General features: G+C 38.8%; 1 protein-coding gene across 2 annotated transcripts; it reads right to left on the bottom strand.

Moving 5' to 3' along the window:
- Positions 1-5: 5 nt before the first annotated feature.
- Positions 6-10,805, bottom strand: CZH5orf34 (chromosome Z C5orf34 homolog). Of its 2 annotated transcripts, XM_032095554.1 has the most exons (12): positions 10,529-10,805; positions 10,159-10,248; positions 7,355-7,986; positions 6,615-6,710; positions 5,242-5,365; positions 4,345-4,436; positions 4,057-4,126; positions 3,593-3,763; positions 3,103-3,191; positions 2,279-2,371; positions 1,420-1,460; positions 6-647 (listed from the first exon to the last, which is right to left on the bottom strand). In XM_032095554.1, the coding sequence occupies exons 1-12, from the start codon at positions 10,721-10,723 to the stop codon at positions 454-456; spliced, it is 1,887 nt and encodes a 628-aa protein (XP_031951445.1). In that variant the 5' UTR covers positions 10,724-10,805; the 3' UTR covers positions 6-453. The 2 variants fall into 2 exon arrangements, with proteins under 2 accessions (XP_031951445.1, XP_031951447.1); XM_032095556.1 differs by lacking the exon at positions 1,420-1,460 and having other exon boundaries at positions 6-688.
- Between the last annotated feature and the right edge of the window lie 3,062 nt (positions 10,806-13,867).

The raw sequence follows: 13,867 nt of genomic DNA, 5'->3' as shown, positions 1-13,867 counted from the left end.
GTGTCTCCTACCCTGAAATTAGTATTTATTTACTAAAAAAGAGCGTTTGGGAGACATTTTATTCGGTATTATCTTGGTGTAAGCATCTGAATAAAAGCACGTTTTTACAGTTAAAACTTCCCACCTCTACCCTGGTCACTTCAGCAGCGATCCATCAATCAAGTTCATTCGAAAACACATTCATACATTTAAAAGCAGCACTGTCCGGTCAGGCCTGATGTATTTACACAGCAGTGCTCTATTATCTCAGCTGTTCTCTTTGCCTATACCAAATATACCACTGGCATTATAAATGATATTACACTGGCACCTGGCAGACTTGACCAGGAATACACTTGTGCCTCTGGCTTCAGCGTTCATTCCTCTCTCCCCTCAGAGCCTGCTCAGGCACAGCTGGTGAAGACACAGAACACAGGGCTTCGTGTGCCCGCAGGCTTCATGTGCCCGTGGGCTTCACTTCCCAGAAGCAGCAAGCAAAGATTCAATATCCTGAATGACTTTAGAAGTTTTTTCCAAAGCCTCCAAGACGCAACCTTCGCTGAGTTCTTCCATCTCACTCCTGTTTTCATTTTTTCTGACAGTGATACCAGATGGATTGGATTTTTCAGCAGATGTCCTTCTCAAAATGTTGCTATTGTCTAATAAAACTAGTGTTACTTTGTTAAGAAAGAATTTCAAACTCTTCCTCCTAAAGAAAAAAATTAGTTTCTTATAATAAAAATTAGCATTTCTATTCATCATTCTGCTTGCAAAGTCTCACATTTTGTAGCATGGTAATTACATACAGCTAAAAAAAGGAAAAAGTGTGTATTGCTTAAAATGTCTACAACATTTATAGGAAAATGTCTTTTAGACTTCAATTTATCCAAGAGTTACTTTAAAAAGAAAACAGGTGTTACACTGCAGTTTAACAGCATGCACTTTTCATACTAATAGAATTGAACAGTTCTGGCTTAAAGACAATTACAGAAAGTGGCTTTAAGCAGATTCAGCACAGTAAACATTTTGAGCTGGCTGAACAAAATAGAACAATACTAAGGTAGCTGATAAACAGAAAGATACTGTACTGCAACAACAAGCCCAAAGGCAACTGTGTTATTCCTCTCTCAAGAACAGATCAGCAGATGACTCTTAGCAAAACTTACACAATACACATAAAAGGGCTTTATTTTCTGGTGAGTTTTCATTTTAGTTTTGTACTTAGACACTGTTTTTGTTTGGTTTTTTATCTTTACCACAAGATAAGTGATAAAACAAAAATTGTAAGTAAGAAAAAGAGGTAATTTTAAGAAGTGAGACAGTAAAAGATGGTAAGATCAGGATAGAGAGCCTTTGATGATCTAAAGTGCATATTTGAACATGCAGATGAACATCAGAATATAAAAGTGAAAAAAATCTTTACAGATTTTAAAAGGATACAATTAAATCTCTGTATTTTTTCGAGCTCAGCATCAGCAGACCTATCCAAGAAAATAAAGGCTATTAAATGATTTAGTATCATAAAAGGTTCTCAAGGATATTTTCTACTTCAGATTTTAAACAGTTTCCAGCAATACTGAAAATTAGATCAGCAAAATCCAAGTGAAAAAAAGCATTTTCTCTGTCTTTGATACCATTATTCAATGGCTGACTTTTGTCAATCACTTGTGTTTCCAAAAATTGGGTCTCTGCTCTAAGAATAGTCTCTTTGCTGTAAGTATGTATAAATATAGATAGAATTTAATTTCATCAGCTATAAAATGTGTCAGCTGAATCTGCTACAATTTAAGTAACAACTGCAACTGTAATTGATTTCAGTTAGCACATTTTTAATATCCCAATGTGTTTGCTGATGATGTCAGTAGATTTTTGGTCAGTAGCATGTATTAAAAGGGACAAGTACATCAGCAAGAGATACAAGTGTCATTAAGCAGGTTAAAGTACTGTTTTGGACTGCTTGATGTTCTGTTAAAAGACACTTTCTTAGTCTGGTATCCCATCTTTGCCTTCCAAGATACTATCTTTGTAACATTAATTATCCTTTGACAAAGTCACCATAATTCTGATTTTTAAGTAAGACAGGCAAAGCTCAAGGAAACAACCTTCACCTGAAACTCACCTAATATTTTAAACACTGAATGAAAAATACGAAACCATATACAAAATAAATGGACTTTTAAAATAAATTTTCATTTTTAACCATTAGAAAATGCAAGATATAAAATTCACAGCTTATAATATTTTTGAGTTTTGTTTTAAACATTATTTAGAGTCAATTATTTAGGATAAAGATGAATACCAATTTTCTTGAGTTACAGGGTGTGCAGTATATTCAGGAATCTCTTTCATTTCATTCAAACTTCTGCACCATTCTATTGCTGTTCTGATGTACCTTTGTTAATACGAAAATACAAAAAAGTAGTTATTTATATGAGAAATATACTCCATTAATTTGAGCAAAAAACTGAAGGCATTAAGGAATCCACCTGGATGTGAAAGAAAAAGCTATGATTCAAAATCCAGCTTTTTCTCCTAGCTTGCCTTGCCATTTTTTGATTCGTACTTTTTGTCCAGAATCTTCTTGATATTTAGACCTATACAGATACAGTAAATTATAACAAAGCTGTATGATTTGCAATGAATAGTGTACAAGTGTTAATTTTTGTTTGTGAATATCTGCTTGCTAAAACACAGCACAGAAAACTTCTGATGATTCCCATAATGAGGCTGTAATTAGGGCAAACAGATTAGAAAAAGCAATCTGCAGGCAGAGGTCAGTATCTGTAATAAAGCAAAAACTGGATGAAGTGCTGTGCAGTTCTATATATCAGCTCTATATAGGACAAATGCTTTTGGGGTTTTTTTCTTATCCCCTGAAGTAAACGCCAAGTTGCAGCTCTAGTTATTTTTCTAAAAAGACATTGCCATAAACAATTATAATGGAATCACAGCATGCATGGGCCCTGAGTCATACAGGTCTTGAATCTTTGCCAAAAGTAAGATGTCATATCATTACATGTTTGTTCCATCCCTACCAGTATATTGTCAGTAAATACTGGTTTTTTCATATAAGAGGATTTATAGAGAATCATTTTGTATTTAAATTGTTTCAGTTGCTTATACCTTTCATAGACTCCAGGATGACTTATCTGTATTAGCTGCTGTAGCCCATTAGGAGTAGATAACTTACACCAGCCTACATCTTCATTTATCTTAGAAGAAAAAAAAAAAAATCAAATATTAATTTTCTGCTGCAGTCCAAAGAAAAAAAAAGCAAGTATAATATGCCAATTTAAGAATTTAATATCTACAAACAATCCACTTTTAACACTTGCAAGTGTTTGTTTTGCTAGGGATAGAATCTGGTATTGTCTGCTATGACGAATGCAGAGGAAAAACACCTGGTAAAGCCCCAACTCTTGCTTTGTGCTATTCAAGAATAAATTATTTCTAAAAGTGTGTAAAAATGTCTCCAAACCTGTAGAATTTAATTCTTTCTTGTTTTTGTATTTTATAGGCACCAGAACTTTTGTTTCGTATCCTCATTAGTTTCCTAGTAACACTTTTTCCTGGAAAGTTTTAGGAATAGTCCTTCTTCTAAGTTACAAGTTACCTGGATCTCACTACAGGAAGAGCTGAAATCCCAAACCATAGTCAGGGTTGTCCCATCCCAAAATCCAGCATGGACTTTATGATCTGAGTACACAACCAGTCTTCCTACACTGGGAATAACCTTTTCATGCAGCAAAACTGGCAACATTTCTCGTCCATCTGCCTCAGGTACCTAGAACCAAACATTAAAAATGTGAGGAGAAAGGATATTTACATCATTAAAACTGTCTGTATCTGTTCCAGATTTTTAATTAACTTGTTTTTCCGGATCACAACCAGCTCTCTTCATCATGCAATTGCTTCTTAAATATAACTTTTAAATGCATGCTTCTGATTCCCAAATATATGCCTTCTGATCTGTGAGGATACATTCAACATTCTTCCCTCTAGATTAAGTCCTATTCCCTATAGCCTGTATAATCATCCTTATAACACTGCAAGATTTAAAAATTTTCAGCTACATACCACTTTCCAGCAGCAAAGATAATAATTATGATTTAATGACAGTTTTGTTTTGCAGCAATACTGAAGTATTCTGAGAAGAGAAAAAAAAATGAACAAAAATTTAAGCATTTCATTCCTACTATGTCTTCTAAGCACTTGCAACCTTTGTTTTATAAAGTTCAGATACATCCTTAGTGCTAAGATAACTTCCTTTAATTTTTATACTTAACATAATAATAAGTGTTATGTGTAATTTTAACTCCTGTCCTTCCTAAGTCAGTGGAATTAATGTAAGAAGGGTACAGTTACTTGGTTGCCTGAGTAATAATTGAGGATATAGAGTATGGATTTCCTGACACATCAGGAGGCAGGCTGTTCACTGAATACATCTTTTCTTCCACCTGCAGTGAAGAGCAGAAAGAAGATGAGTTAGTTACAGGTGCCATAGCATGAAAAGAGCATTAAGATCTTGCAAGTTATGAAATTTCTAACTTCTCAGAAACTAACTATAATCACATTTAAATCTGCCAGAGAACACAGACAAATATCTCATTGAAAAGTGTATCCTTAACCTTATGTCTGTGTGAAGAAATATTCAAATATTCAGTTTCTTTACAGTCAGAGAGGAGACTATAGTTCATTACTGAGTGACAATGTTTGACTACAAGTAAAAGCCTGTGTTCCAAGAGAACAAATCTGATTCTTAATTCTGCTTTAAAAATACAAGGTGCTGCATTAGCACTTGAGAGGACCCCTCCTCTGGTAGAACTTGACAGACAGAGAGGGGCAAAATCCTTTCTCCAGCACTGAACAGCAAAGACAGAACAAAACCTGCATTTTCTAGGTTCTAGTAGAAAACACTTCCAAGTACAAAGAGATTAAACTCTAATCAATACACTGGCTTCAAGACTAAACTTCTAAATTAGTGAGAAATGGTTGTTGTAGAATCTTACTTTTGAGTTTGATAAAATAAATGTTAAAATGAGGAAGATTTTTCTTATTGTGTAAAATTTACAACAATAAATTCTGAAACAGAAGGAATAATCTCATCTTTTTGTATGACTGATGGCTTGATTGAGGCATTATAGTAATTACCAGTGTTGACTTCACTACACACTGCACAGCCAATTGTCTTAAGGAAGCTGCTAACTTGAAGGAGTTTGAAACATACTTCTAAGTAGTTTTAGTTTTTAAATAGTTTTATACCTTTTTTGTTCCTTTTTGGATTGTATAACGTACGAAATATTTTCCCAAAAATGCTCCCTCTGACTTGAAAAATGAGTCATCACCAGGATAAATTTCTGTGATGTTTGTCTTACCATGGATAAATCTAAGAAAAATAACAAGATTTTAAGCAATTATTTGAAATGCTGTGTCACTATACAAGGAAAACAGATTAGTACACCTGAAGAAAACAATAAGCAGAGACACACAGCAACTCACATGTGAAAATTTTCTACTGTTTGACGAACAGCAGAATGTACCAATAATTTCTTTTAACACAGAAGATTAGCATTACCAGGCTCTTTGTTTGCACATGTGCATGGGGATGGGATTTCAGTAAGCTAAGGGAAGCTTTTTTGTGTTGAGGTAAACACCTCTCATTCCACTGACCACAAAACACGGTGATCCCGAAAAGAAAAATCCAACTTTCTTGGTAGACCAGCCCTACCTAGTGTACACAGGAAACAGCCAGACTGAACAATTCCTGAACCATCTGAAGATCTTAATTTCCACTGCAGCTGTGTGTTTTTCACAAAGATCAATGTTTTTTAAGTTGTGACCATATGGTATCTCTGAGCCTAAAACCAATTTAATGACCCAATTTTGCAACTCTGGTTAGATGCCTGGACTTTGGAGGTGGAACTTACAAGAATAAGTATGGCTACTCACCATACTTCCAAGGAAATGAGGATTCTCAGAAAAAAGCTCTGAAGTGCTGCTAAACATTTGGTTTAGATTAGTTGAAAATTTAGGAATTACACTGACGAAAAATGAAGAGCACTGGGCAGAAAGTTTAGAAGTTTAAACACCAGTAATACTTTCATCAAAGACTTTTAGATGCTAATAGCAGTTGTAGCAATTTCAATTTTAAAGTCTTATTGTTGTGTTTTGGTTTGTTGGTTTTTTTTGGTTGTTTTTTTTTTTTTTTTTTTGGTTGACCATATGGACAAGGTGACTTGCCAGGAAAATCCACAGCTGAAGTGCCTGAAACATGTGAATTGGGTCACCAAGATAAACATTTATAAACTAAGAAATTTTCAGCACCAAAAGGAGAAAAATAATTTGCAAAGAAACCAAGTACCATGATTATTAGTGAAATCTGTGGGAAGTCCAGCTGTCCAGTAAACCTTTAAGGAATCATATAATCACTTAAACATGATTTCAGATTCAGACCTGGTAATACACTGTGCTAGAAAATGTGAAGTTCAGTGAACAAATAGAAGAAACAAAGAGACTCTGACATGAAGATTATGTTCCATTTCTCAGAGAGTGAGAAAGGGACAAAGTAAGACATTTAAAGTTTAACTCCCATACAAATAAAGTCTTCCAGATAACACAAATTACGTCCTACATACCTGTAGAAAACACCCTGGCACCACACAACGTGAATTAGCTGAGGGAATGAATACTTCTCCGTATCTTCATTCTGAAAGAAGTCACAGAAAGTCCACCTGTATAAAATGCAATGAAAGCGTCACTAAGTCCATGTGCTGGTTGTTTTTCTGTGTGTGTGTGTGTGTGTGTGCTGGTAATAATTTCTGTAACTAGAACTGATGTATGCACACTTATTCAAAAGAAAAAGGGATGCATATTTTCAGAGTCCTCTGACTCCCTGATTATCCCCATTAGTTACCAAATTAAACTTCTCAATCCTGCAAATGTTTTTTTTTTATTATTATTTTTAGTGATGCTGACAGACAGCATATGCCACTGGCCCACCTCAGAAGCATTATCTTTTCAAAAATGAAGAGGAAAAACCAAGCCAACCCAATACAAAACCTGTGTTCTTTTTTCAATACAAAACCTGAGTTCTTTTTTCAACATTCTCTTTTTCTTTTGCATGTTCATACAGCATGTCAGAAAATAAAATTTACTTTTTCTCTGAACTAATTACTATAGCTTCACTACAGTAGGTTACAGAATGTTGGTTTTACAATGTCATGTTTCAAGAAGTTCCTAAAAAACCCCCAACTGATAGTAATTTTAAACTTTTTTTTTATAGCTAGGATTCAGTTATTTCACTAGAAGTTGAAGTTCCAAACTGCAGAATTGTAAAACATATGTTAACAACTACAAAGTAAACAGCTTAAATTACCTGTGTAAATGTGGGGCTCTGCAGCTGAGTGGCAAAGCTGTAGGTAAACGAGAAACTGTTTCATGTGTTTCAGGGTCTGCTAAAACGTCACTTTCAACAGCTGTACAGCTGTTTTTCTCATATGTCTTCATTACATTCTTCACAGTATGTAAGTTACAGCACTTCAGTGCCAAGGACAAAGGGTATTTCCATTCTTCTGGGCAGGAGGAAATAGTCCAGCGCTGTGTAACCCACGTGTATTCAGAAGAACAATTTGTGCGGAACAAAGGGACTCCATCTCCATCTCCTTTGTCCTTTGGTTTTGTTGGTTCCCGGTATTTTCCTTCAGCACAAACATGTTTATTCTTACCGTTTATTCTTGATTTTTCTGCAGCATAATTTTTACTTGGTTTTCCACACTGATCTCTGCTTTGATAGTTGCTGTTCTTTTCAGAGGAGCATGAGTATGCTGCAGATGACTGGCTGACTTTGCATAAGAACTCCACTGTAAATTCTTGCTGCAATTCTGACAAGTAAAGGTGAGCACAGCCATCTACAGATGAGATCTTCACACTGCCATTGTCTAAACATCTTGTCAGATCAGCTGCAGCAGGGTCAGGCCATTTAATTTCTAAGGTATCACTAAGAAGAATCTAATACAAGAAAAAGGATTGGAATGTACAGCAAGATAAAAAATGACCTGCCTTCCAGAACCTGCAAAGGAGCATTTACATTTAAATCAATTCAGTCCTTCAGCAAGGTGATGTATGGCAAGAAATGCTGCTCCATATTTATCTGCATGTATGAACTCAGAGGAAGCAAAACATCTAATCTTCATATCTGCTTCCTCCCGTACTAAAGAGTTCTATCTAGCAATAATATTTTAATTTAATATCCAGTCATAAATTAGTAAGGTACATGGGCAACTGACCAGGCACAACTGACAGTCCACAACTGTCCACAAATATAACTATGTTATATATGTATGTATTTGTGCTTCCAACTGCTTTTTAAAAAATGGGAGAGAATGGCTGAACTATCTTGTTCATACTGATTATCAGTCAATTTGATGAAGAATTGCAAAAGGACACTAAAAAAATAATCAATACCAGACAACGAGGCTGCAGATAAAAATTCAGTTGAGATAAATATAATGTGATCTAAATGGGGAAAGGCAATCCTAACTATATATAGTTATATATTTTTTTTATATAGGAGAATGGGCTCCAAGCTGACTGCTGCCAACCAAGATCCCAGTGTTGTAATTCTCACTCCCATGAAAACGTACTCAATGCTCACCAGCAGTTTAATCAGTATGAAATGCTTGAAAATTCTAGGAATGGAACAAGAACAAACTGAACACATAGTGATATCACTGAATATATATTCACAGTTAACCTGCATTTTGAATACTAGCTGCAGTTCGGAACACTGACAAGATCCCCCTCATGGAGCTGTCCTAGAAATGTGGGTGGTTGGAGTGGCCAAAGGAGAGCCTAAGCACACCACAGGAATGGGTTGTTTTGAGCTCAAGCACAAGGCAAGTAATGCAGTCTAAGTGTTTTTGTGCCCTGTGGCCCATGAAAGTATTGTCACTGGTAGTAACAGGTCTCAGGTTAACTGTGCAAGGCCCCGGGCTGGCCTGTCAGGCTCATTAACAACTTGTTATGAGAGCTAGCTTAATAAACTCTTACTTTATTATGGTGGACTGCTGGAGTGTGGCAAAGAGCAAAGGCCTTGAAAACATGGGCACTGGTTGGTAACAGGCCACAGAACAATTAACTGACAGTAAATTGCTGGAGAAGGACAATCTCAGGAGTTCTAGAAAGACTATTTTGGCTTTAAAAAAGGCAGGAGTTTTTCTCAAAGTGAGGGGGAAAAAAACAAAGCAACAAAAAAGGATTGTGGGGGAGAAGCCAACCAGCACGGAAAGGTTCTTGCTGTGGCCTAGGAAAGTTATTCTTCAGCATGCTGAAGCAGGTAGTCACAAGGGATGCTGTAAGTTAAAAACAGTCTAGAAACCCAGCCAACCTCCAAACGACCAAGATCTTTCAAGGCCTGAGAGAAGGTGGAAGTCGCTCACCAGTAACTCACCAGTCACTCACCTAAGAACAGACCATCAGCTCTTTGCTTCTGTACTTTGCAGAGAATGCATAACTGGTAAGGGCTGATGTCTTTTAATTAAGTATATAGTGATACTGAGCAACAGTACTTTAGGCAGCTAAACATCAGCATGAAGTGTGTTACTAATGAAGGGTCAGTCTAAAAGCTTTAAAACTTGCCTGATTAATCAGTTGTTTTAAGATTCCCACCACGCTGTGCCCTCATTTTTGGTGGGTACACCCAGAGAGATGCTGATCAGGAGCAAAACTTCCATAAATGGTAAACTGGTCTCTGGATGGATGTTCAGTCTGACCTGGAGCAGCCATTCCCACAGAGAGACACTTTGCCCCATTCCTCTCACAGACCTCAGCAGCATTTTCACGCAGGTACTTCAATGGGAAGATCTGACGCCCTCACGGAAAACACCCTCCCGTTGCACTGTGACCGTGACCGCCCTGAAAAGTTTCTACTGCCAAAATGTAACAATGTACAAAATCCTAGGTCTTGCCCTTACTAGGAGGAAACTAACTTCAGTGTTTGGCTTCAAAGAAGTGCATAAACAGAGGGCTAAGTAAGAGTTAAAACCTAATTTAAATGGCAGTTTTAAGAAAGATGACGAAGATTAGCCGAACTGCACTGAATAGATCTCCACGGCCTGTGAAATGATATTAAGTCCGCTAGAGAAGTTTGTTGTACAAAAGCATTACACGGCTAACTCCCACCTTTTTTCTTTCCGGAGGTATAACACGTGAAGGCAAGTAAGGGCGAGAAGAAAACGCATTCCGGAAATCTAGCGCTCGTAGAAGTTGCTCCTGTTGAAGTGCAAAGAAAAACAAACCCTGTTACGAGTTATTCCATGCAGTGATAAAATTTCAAGCTGATTTCATACTGATCTTTTGTGGAGCTGAGGCTATGAAACCATCTCCTTTTTTTACAGAGAGAAACAAGAACTCTTGTTGGTGCCGTGATGCCCCGGGCCGCCCCGCTCCCGCGCAGGGAGGCAGTCCAGGCACTGCCCAAGGGATGGTCCCTGGGACGGCGCAGGGACGAGGTGCAGCGCTCCCGTCCCCAAAAGCACTGCCCGCCGCATACCCGGTAGGCACTGACGACGAAGGCGACCCGCTGGCGGGTGGTCACCGCCGGCTGGAGCGGGTGGGCGGCCGCGGGGAGCGCCGCTTCGTACAGATACTCCGAGCCGCAAGGAGACAGCAGCAAGCGGGACCCCCCGGCGTAGTGCACCTCCACCGAGTCGTCCCCGAACAGCACCATCAGCCTTTCCGCCTCCATCGCACCGGACGCCGAGCCCGAACCGCGGGCGGCGCTCAAGCCGAGCCGGCTGAGGCGGCCGCGCCGCCGCACGGCGGGAACAGCGCGGCGGGGCGGGGCGGGGCGGGGCGGGGCGGGGCGGGGCGGGGCGGGGCGAGCGCCCGAACTCCCCCACCGAGCTCCTGCCGAGCTCCTGCCGAGCTCTGCCCGAACTCCTGCCGAACTCCTGCCGAACTCCTGCCGAGCTCCTGCCGAGCTCCGCCCGAACTCCTGCCGAGCTCCGCGCGATCTTCTCCGGAGGCCCTACCGAGCTCAGTTAGTCGGTGAGGTAACCGCACAGTCCTGCTCCCTCACGGAATGTGAGCGTATTTCATACACACATCTGTAAAATAAGCTTAAGGGAACAGCACACGGTGTCTTTGTATTTTTTTTTAAAAGTAAGTTTTTATCTGCTGAAAACGGGGGTGTCTTTTTTTGCTGCTGCGGAAGTGAAAGTTAGCACTACAAAGGCCTAGAAAAAACCCCCACCCTGTTTACGTGTAACTGTGCTTTTCCAAGAGACACCTCGTCCAGTAGGTGCGCCGCTGCAGAGCTGCTTCTCCCCACAGAACTGCTTCTCCCGCATCCCTATGCAATACCGCGGCTCAGCAACTGAGCATTCATTCCTCACCTCCCCACAGCAGCACCTCTGGAAAATCGGGAGGCAGACTCCCCATCTACAACACAGGCTACAGATAAATAATTCTCTAGTGACGGCTCCTTTTCATTCACGCATTCACAGGGCAGGGCGAGCCAACACAGAGCTGCGTAGCAAGAACTGGGTAGTAGAAACCCTCCCTGAATAGAGAGAAAGACCAAGGTGCCAAAGGACAATTTTAAAATGATACCTAGTTGACTTTTTTGGAAGATTATATACACTCTCCACCTCCCGCCAATACTTACAGTTTAATCAAAGCTGTTTTAAGTGGATTGACAGTTCACATCTAAGTGACAATTATTATGAACCCCCAATCCAAGCACTTAGCAAATGCAGTTGAAGATCCACACTAGATCAATATGGTCTCTCTTAGCTGCAACAATTGTCCCTTACCTGCTTAGGGAAATACAGGTTTCTCAGATCAGTGCAATCATGGACTAAATGCATTCAGTACAAGTTTCCATTCTTGACAGCTGTTGTCTCAGCAGAGAGTAGATCAACACTCAGTCAAGTGGCTGCTGACACAGCCATGCATCAAAATAACCTGGTTATATTCACAATACCTCTTTTTAATGAGTACTATTATGTACAGTAGTTGCCTGAAGCAAGTTTCAAAGTATATATTGGGATTATGAATGAGTTATGAATATTAATTTTTATAATTCATGGATGATGCATTGTGTTTTGCTGGCAATTTCACTGCTCTGGCTGGAACCCTCAGCATAGGAACTGTGGAAGTAGGTCGCACAGGCTGAAGTAGAGGGAGCAAATCAGCAATTCAGGGTACAAACAGTGTAGTATCTTCCCAGTCTTTTGGCCGGAGTGTCATTTTCTGTTCCTGTATCAACTAATGATCTACAGGCATCAACTGGATGATTAGAACTATAATTCAGTCAGAGAGAACTTGCAAACTTGAGCTATCAGTAACTCAATGAGTTGTGTGCAGCAGGAAGGAAAGGCAGAATGTGATAAGGAAGTAATGACCCAGTGAGAAATAAAGATTACTACTACAAACCAGACCGAGTGTCACTAACATTCAGTGCCACAACAGATTATTCTATTGAAAAAAAAAAAAAATCCCAGCTGTGTGCAAGTTGTGATACCTGTGAAACCTGATGTAGTTGGGCCAGTTTTTCTTCTCTGTGTAGGGCTACAATTATTCTAAAACACAACAGTTAAAGCCCAATAACCTCTTCTGTTAAAAAAAAAAAAAAAAAAAAGAAGGCCAAAGGCCAGTAGCAAGAACTTCCTTGCAGATTTGAAAGGAAACTACTGAGAACAAGTTGACTTCATTTCTGGATATGAAAATCACTCAACAGCAAAGCACATGCAAAGCAGCAACTCTTGCAGCCCATTTTGAAATTACTTTAAACAAAGTGTGATTTTCATATACTAAACATTTTTGTTAAATCATAATTAATTTGTCAAGAGTGGCAAATTGTGTGTATACTTTTACTGATCTGCAAAGCTTGGGTCTCATGCTCAAATTCGAATGTGAAGCCTGTTTCTTTTTAGAACCAGTGATAAAGAAGCTTGCTTCACATCTCCCCCAAATTTTGCTTTCCATGTTTCTGTGCCTTCACTGATTTACCATTCCACCATTAGGAAAATACATCTTTTTAAAAGGTTGTACATTTGCAAGGCACTGTTCAGAAACCTGTAGACAAGAAACACTTTTATACCATGCATTTGAAATTTGTAAATGCTAAAATTCAGGTGAAATCATCTTTAAACCTCTCATGACTCATCTCTATCATACACAGAACAATGAGCAATTAAGAGTGGGCAGACAAGTGGCAGACGAGGGGGTCCTGACAGTGAGAAACCTGCTGCTTTCTTCTGCTCTTTCACATTCACTAGCTTGTATTGAAGTTCTGTGAGATTTAAGACAAGTAGGAAAGACTTAAGTGTTTAATGAAAAGATTATCCTGTCTTCCTTAGGCAGTGGGACAGAGTTAAAACTAATTTTTCCCTGCTGCAGTAAAGACTGAAAGCACTTACAAAGTTCATCTGTACAGACCATAAACTTGTCCACTAACTTGAACAAAAGTCTCACTTTGATTTTTCAGTATTTTCAGTGGAGGAAAAAACTTGTATTGCAAACTTGACCTGAGCTGCTCTATATATACACGATTCCTAGTTCCTGACTTTTTTTTTTTTACACAATGATTTGGCATGCTTCTTATCTACATGTAAAATTGCTGCTTCCACAAGCTGACAGTACATCTGGAGCTGACAGCTACCTTAAAGAAGACTCACCACCAACTATGCAAAACTAAAAGATGTAAAATGCAGTCCCTTGGAGTCACTGTTACTTTACTGTAAAGCATATATGAATGCTCGTTCCTTGGGACTTTAAGTTCTGAATAAATATGTTTTCCACAAGACATCTGCTTGTAAAGTCAGCAGAAAGTCTGACCTGCATTTTGATTTAAAGTTTTGTATTAAAATTATGCTCAACTTAGAGA

This window comes from Corvus moneduloides, chromosome Z (genome assembly GCF_009650955.1).
Source record: "Corvus moneduloides isolate bCorMon1 chromosome Z, bCorMon1.pri, whole genome shotgun sequence".
NCBI lineage: Eukaryota > Metazoa > Chordata > Aves > Passeriformes > Corvidae > Corvus > Corvus moneduloides.
This window is presented reverse-complemented; position numbering and strand designations above follow the sequence as displayed.

Coding starts and splice junctions, on each gene's coding strand:
- CZH5orf34 (XM_032095554.1), bottom strand. CDS start 10,723: ATGGAGGCGGAAAGGCTGATGGTGCTGTTCGGGGACGACTCGGTGGAG. Junction 1,461..2,278: donor CCTGTAACTCAAGAAAATTG/GTATTCATCTTT, acceptor TTTCTTGGATAG/GTCTGCTGATGCTGAGCTCG. Junction 648..1,419: donor AAAAATACAGAGATTTAATT/GTATCCTTTTAA, acceptor AAGTAACACTAG/TTTTATTAGACAATAGCAAC.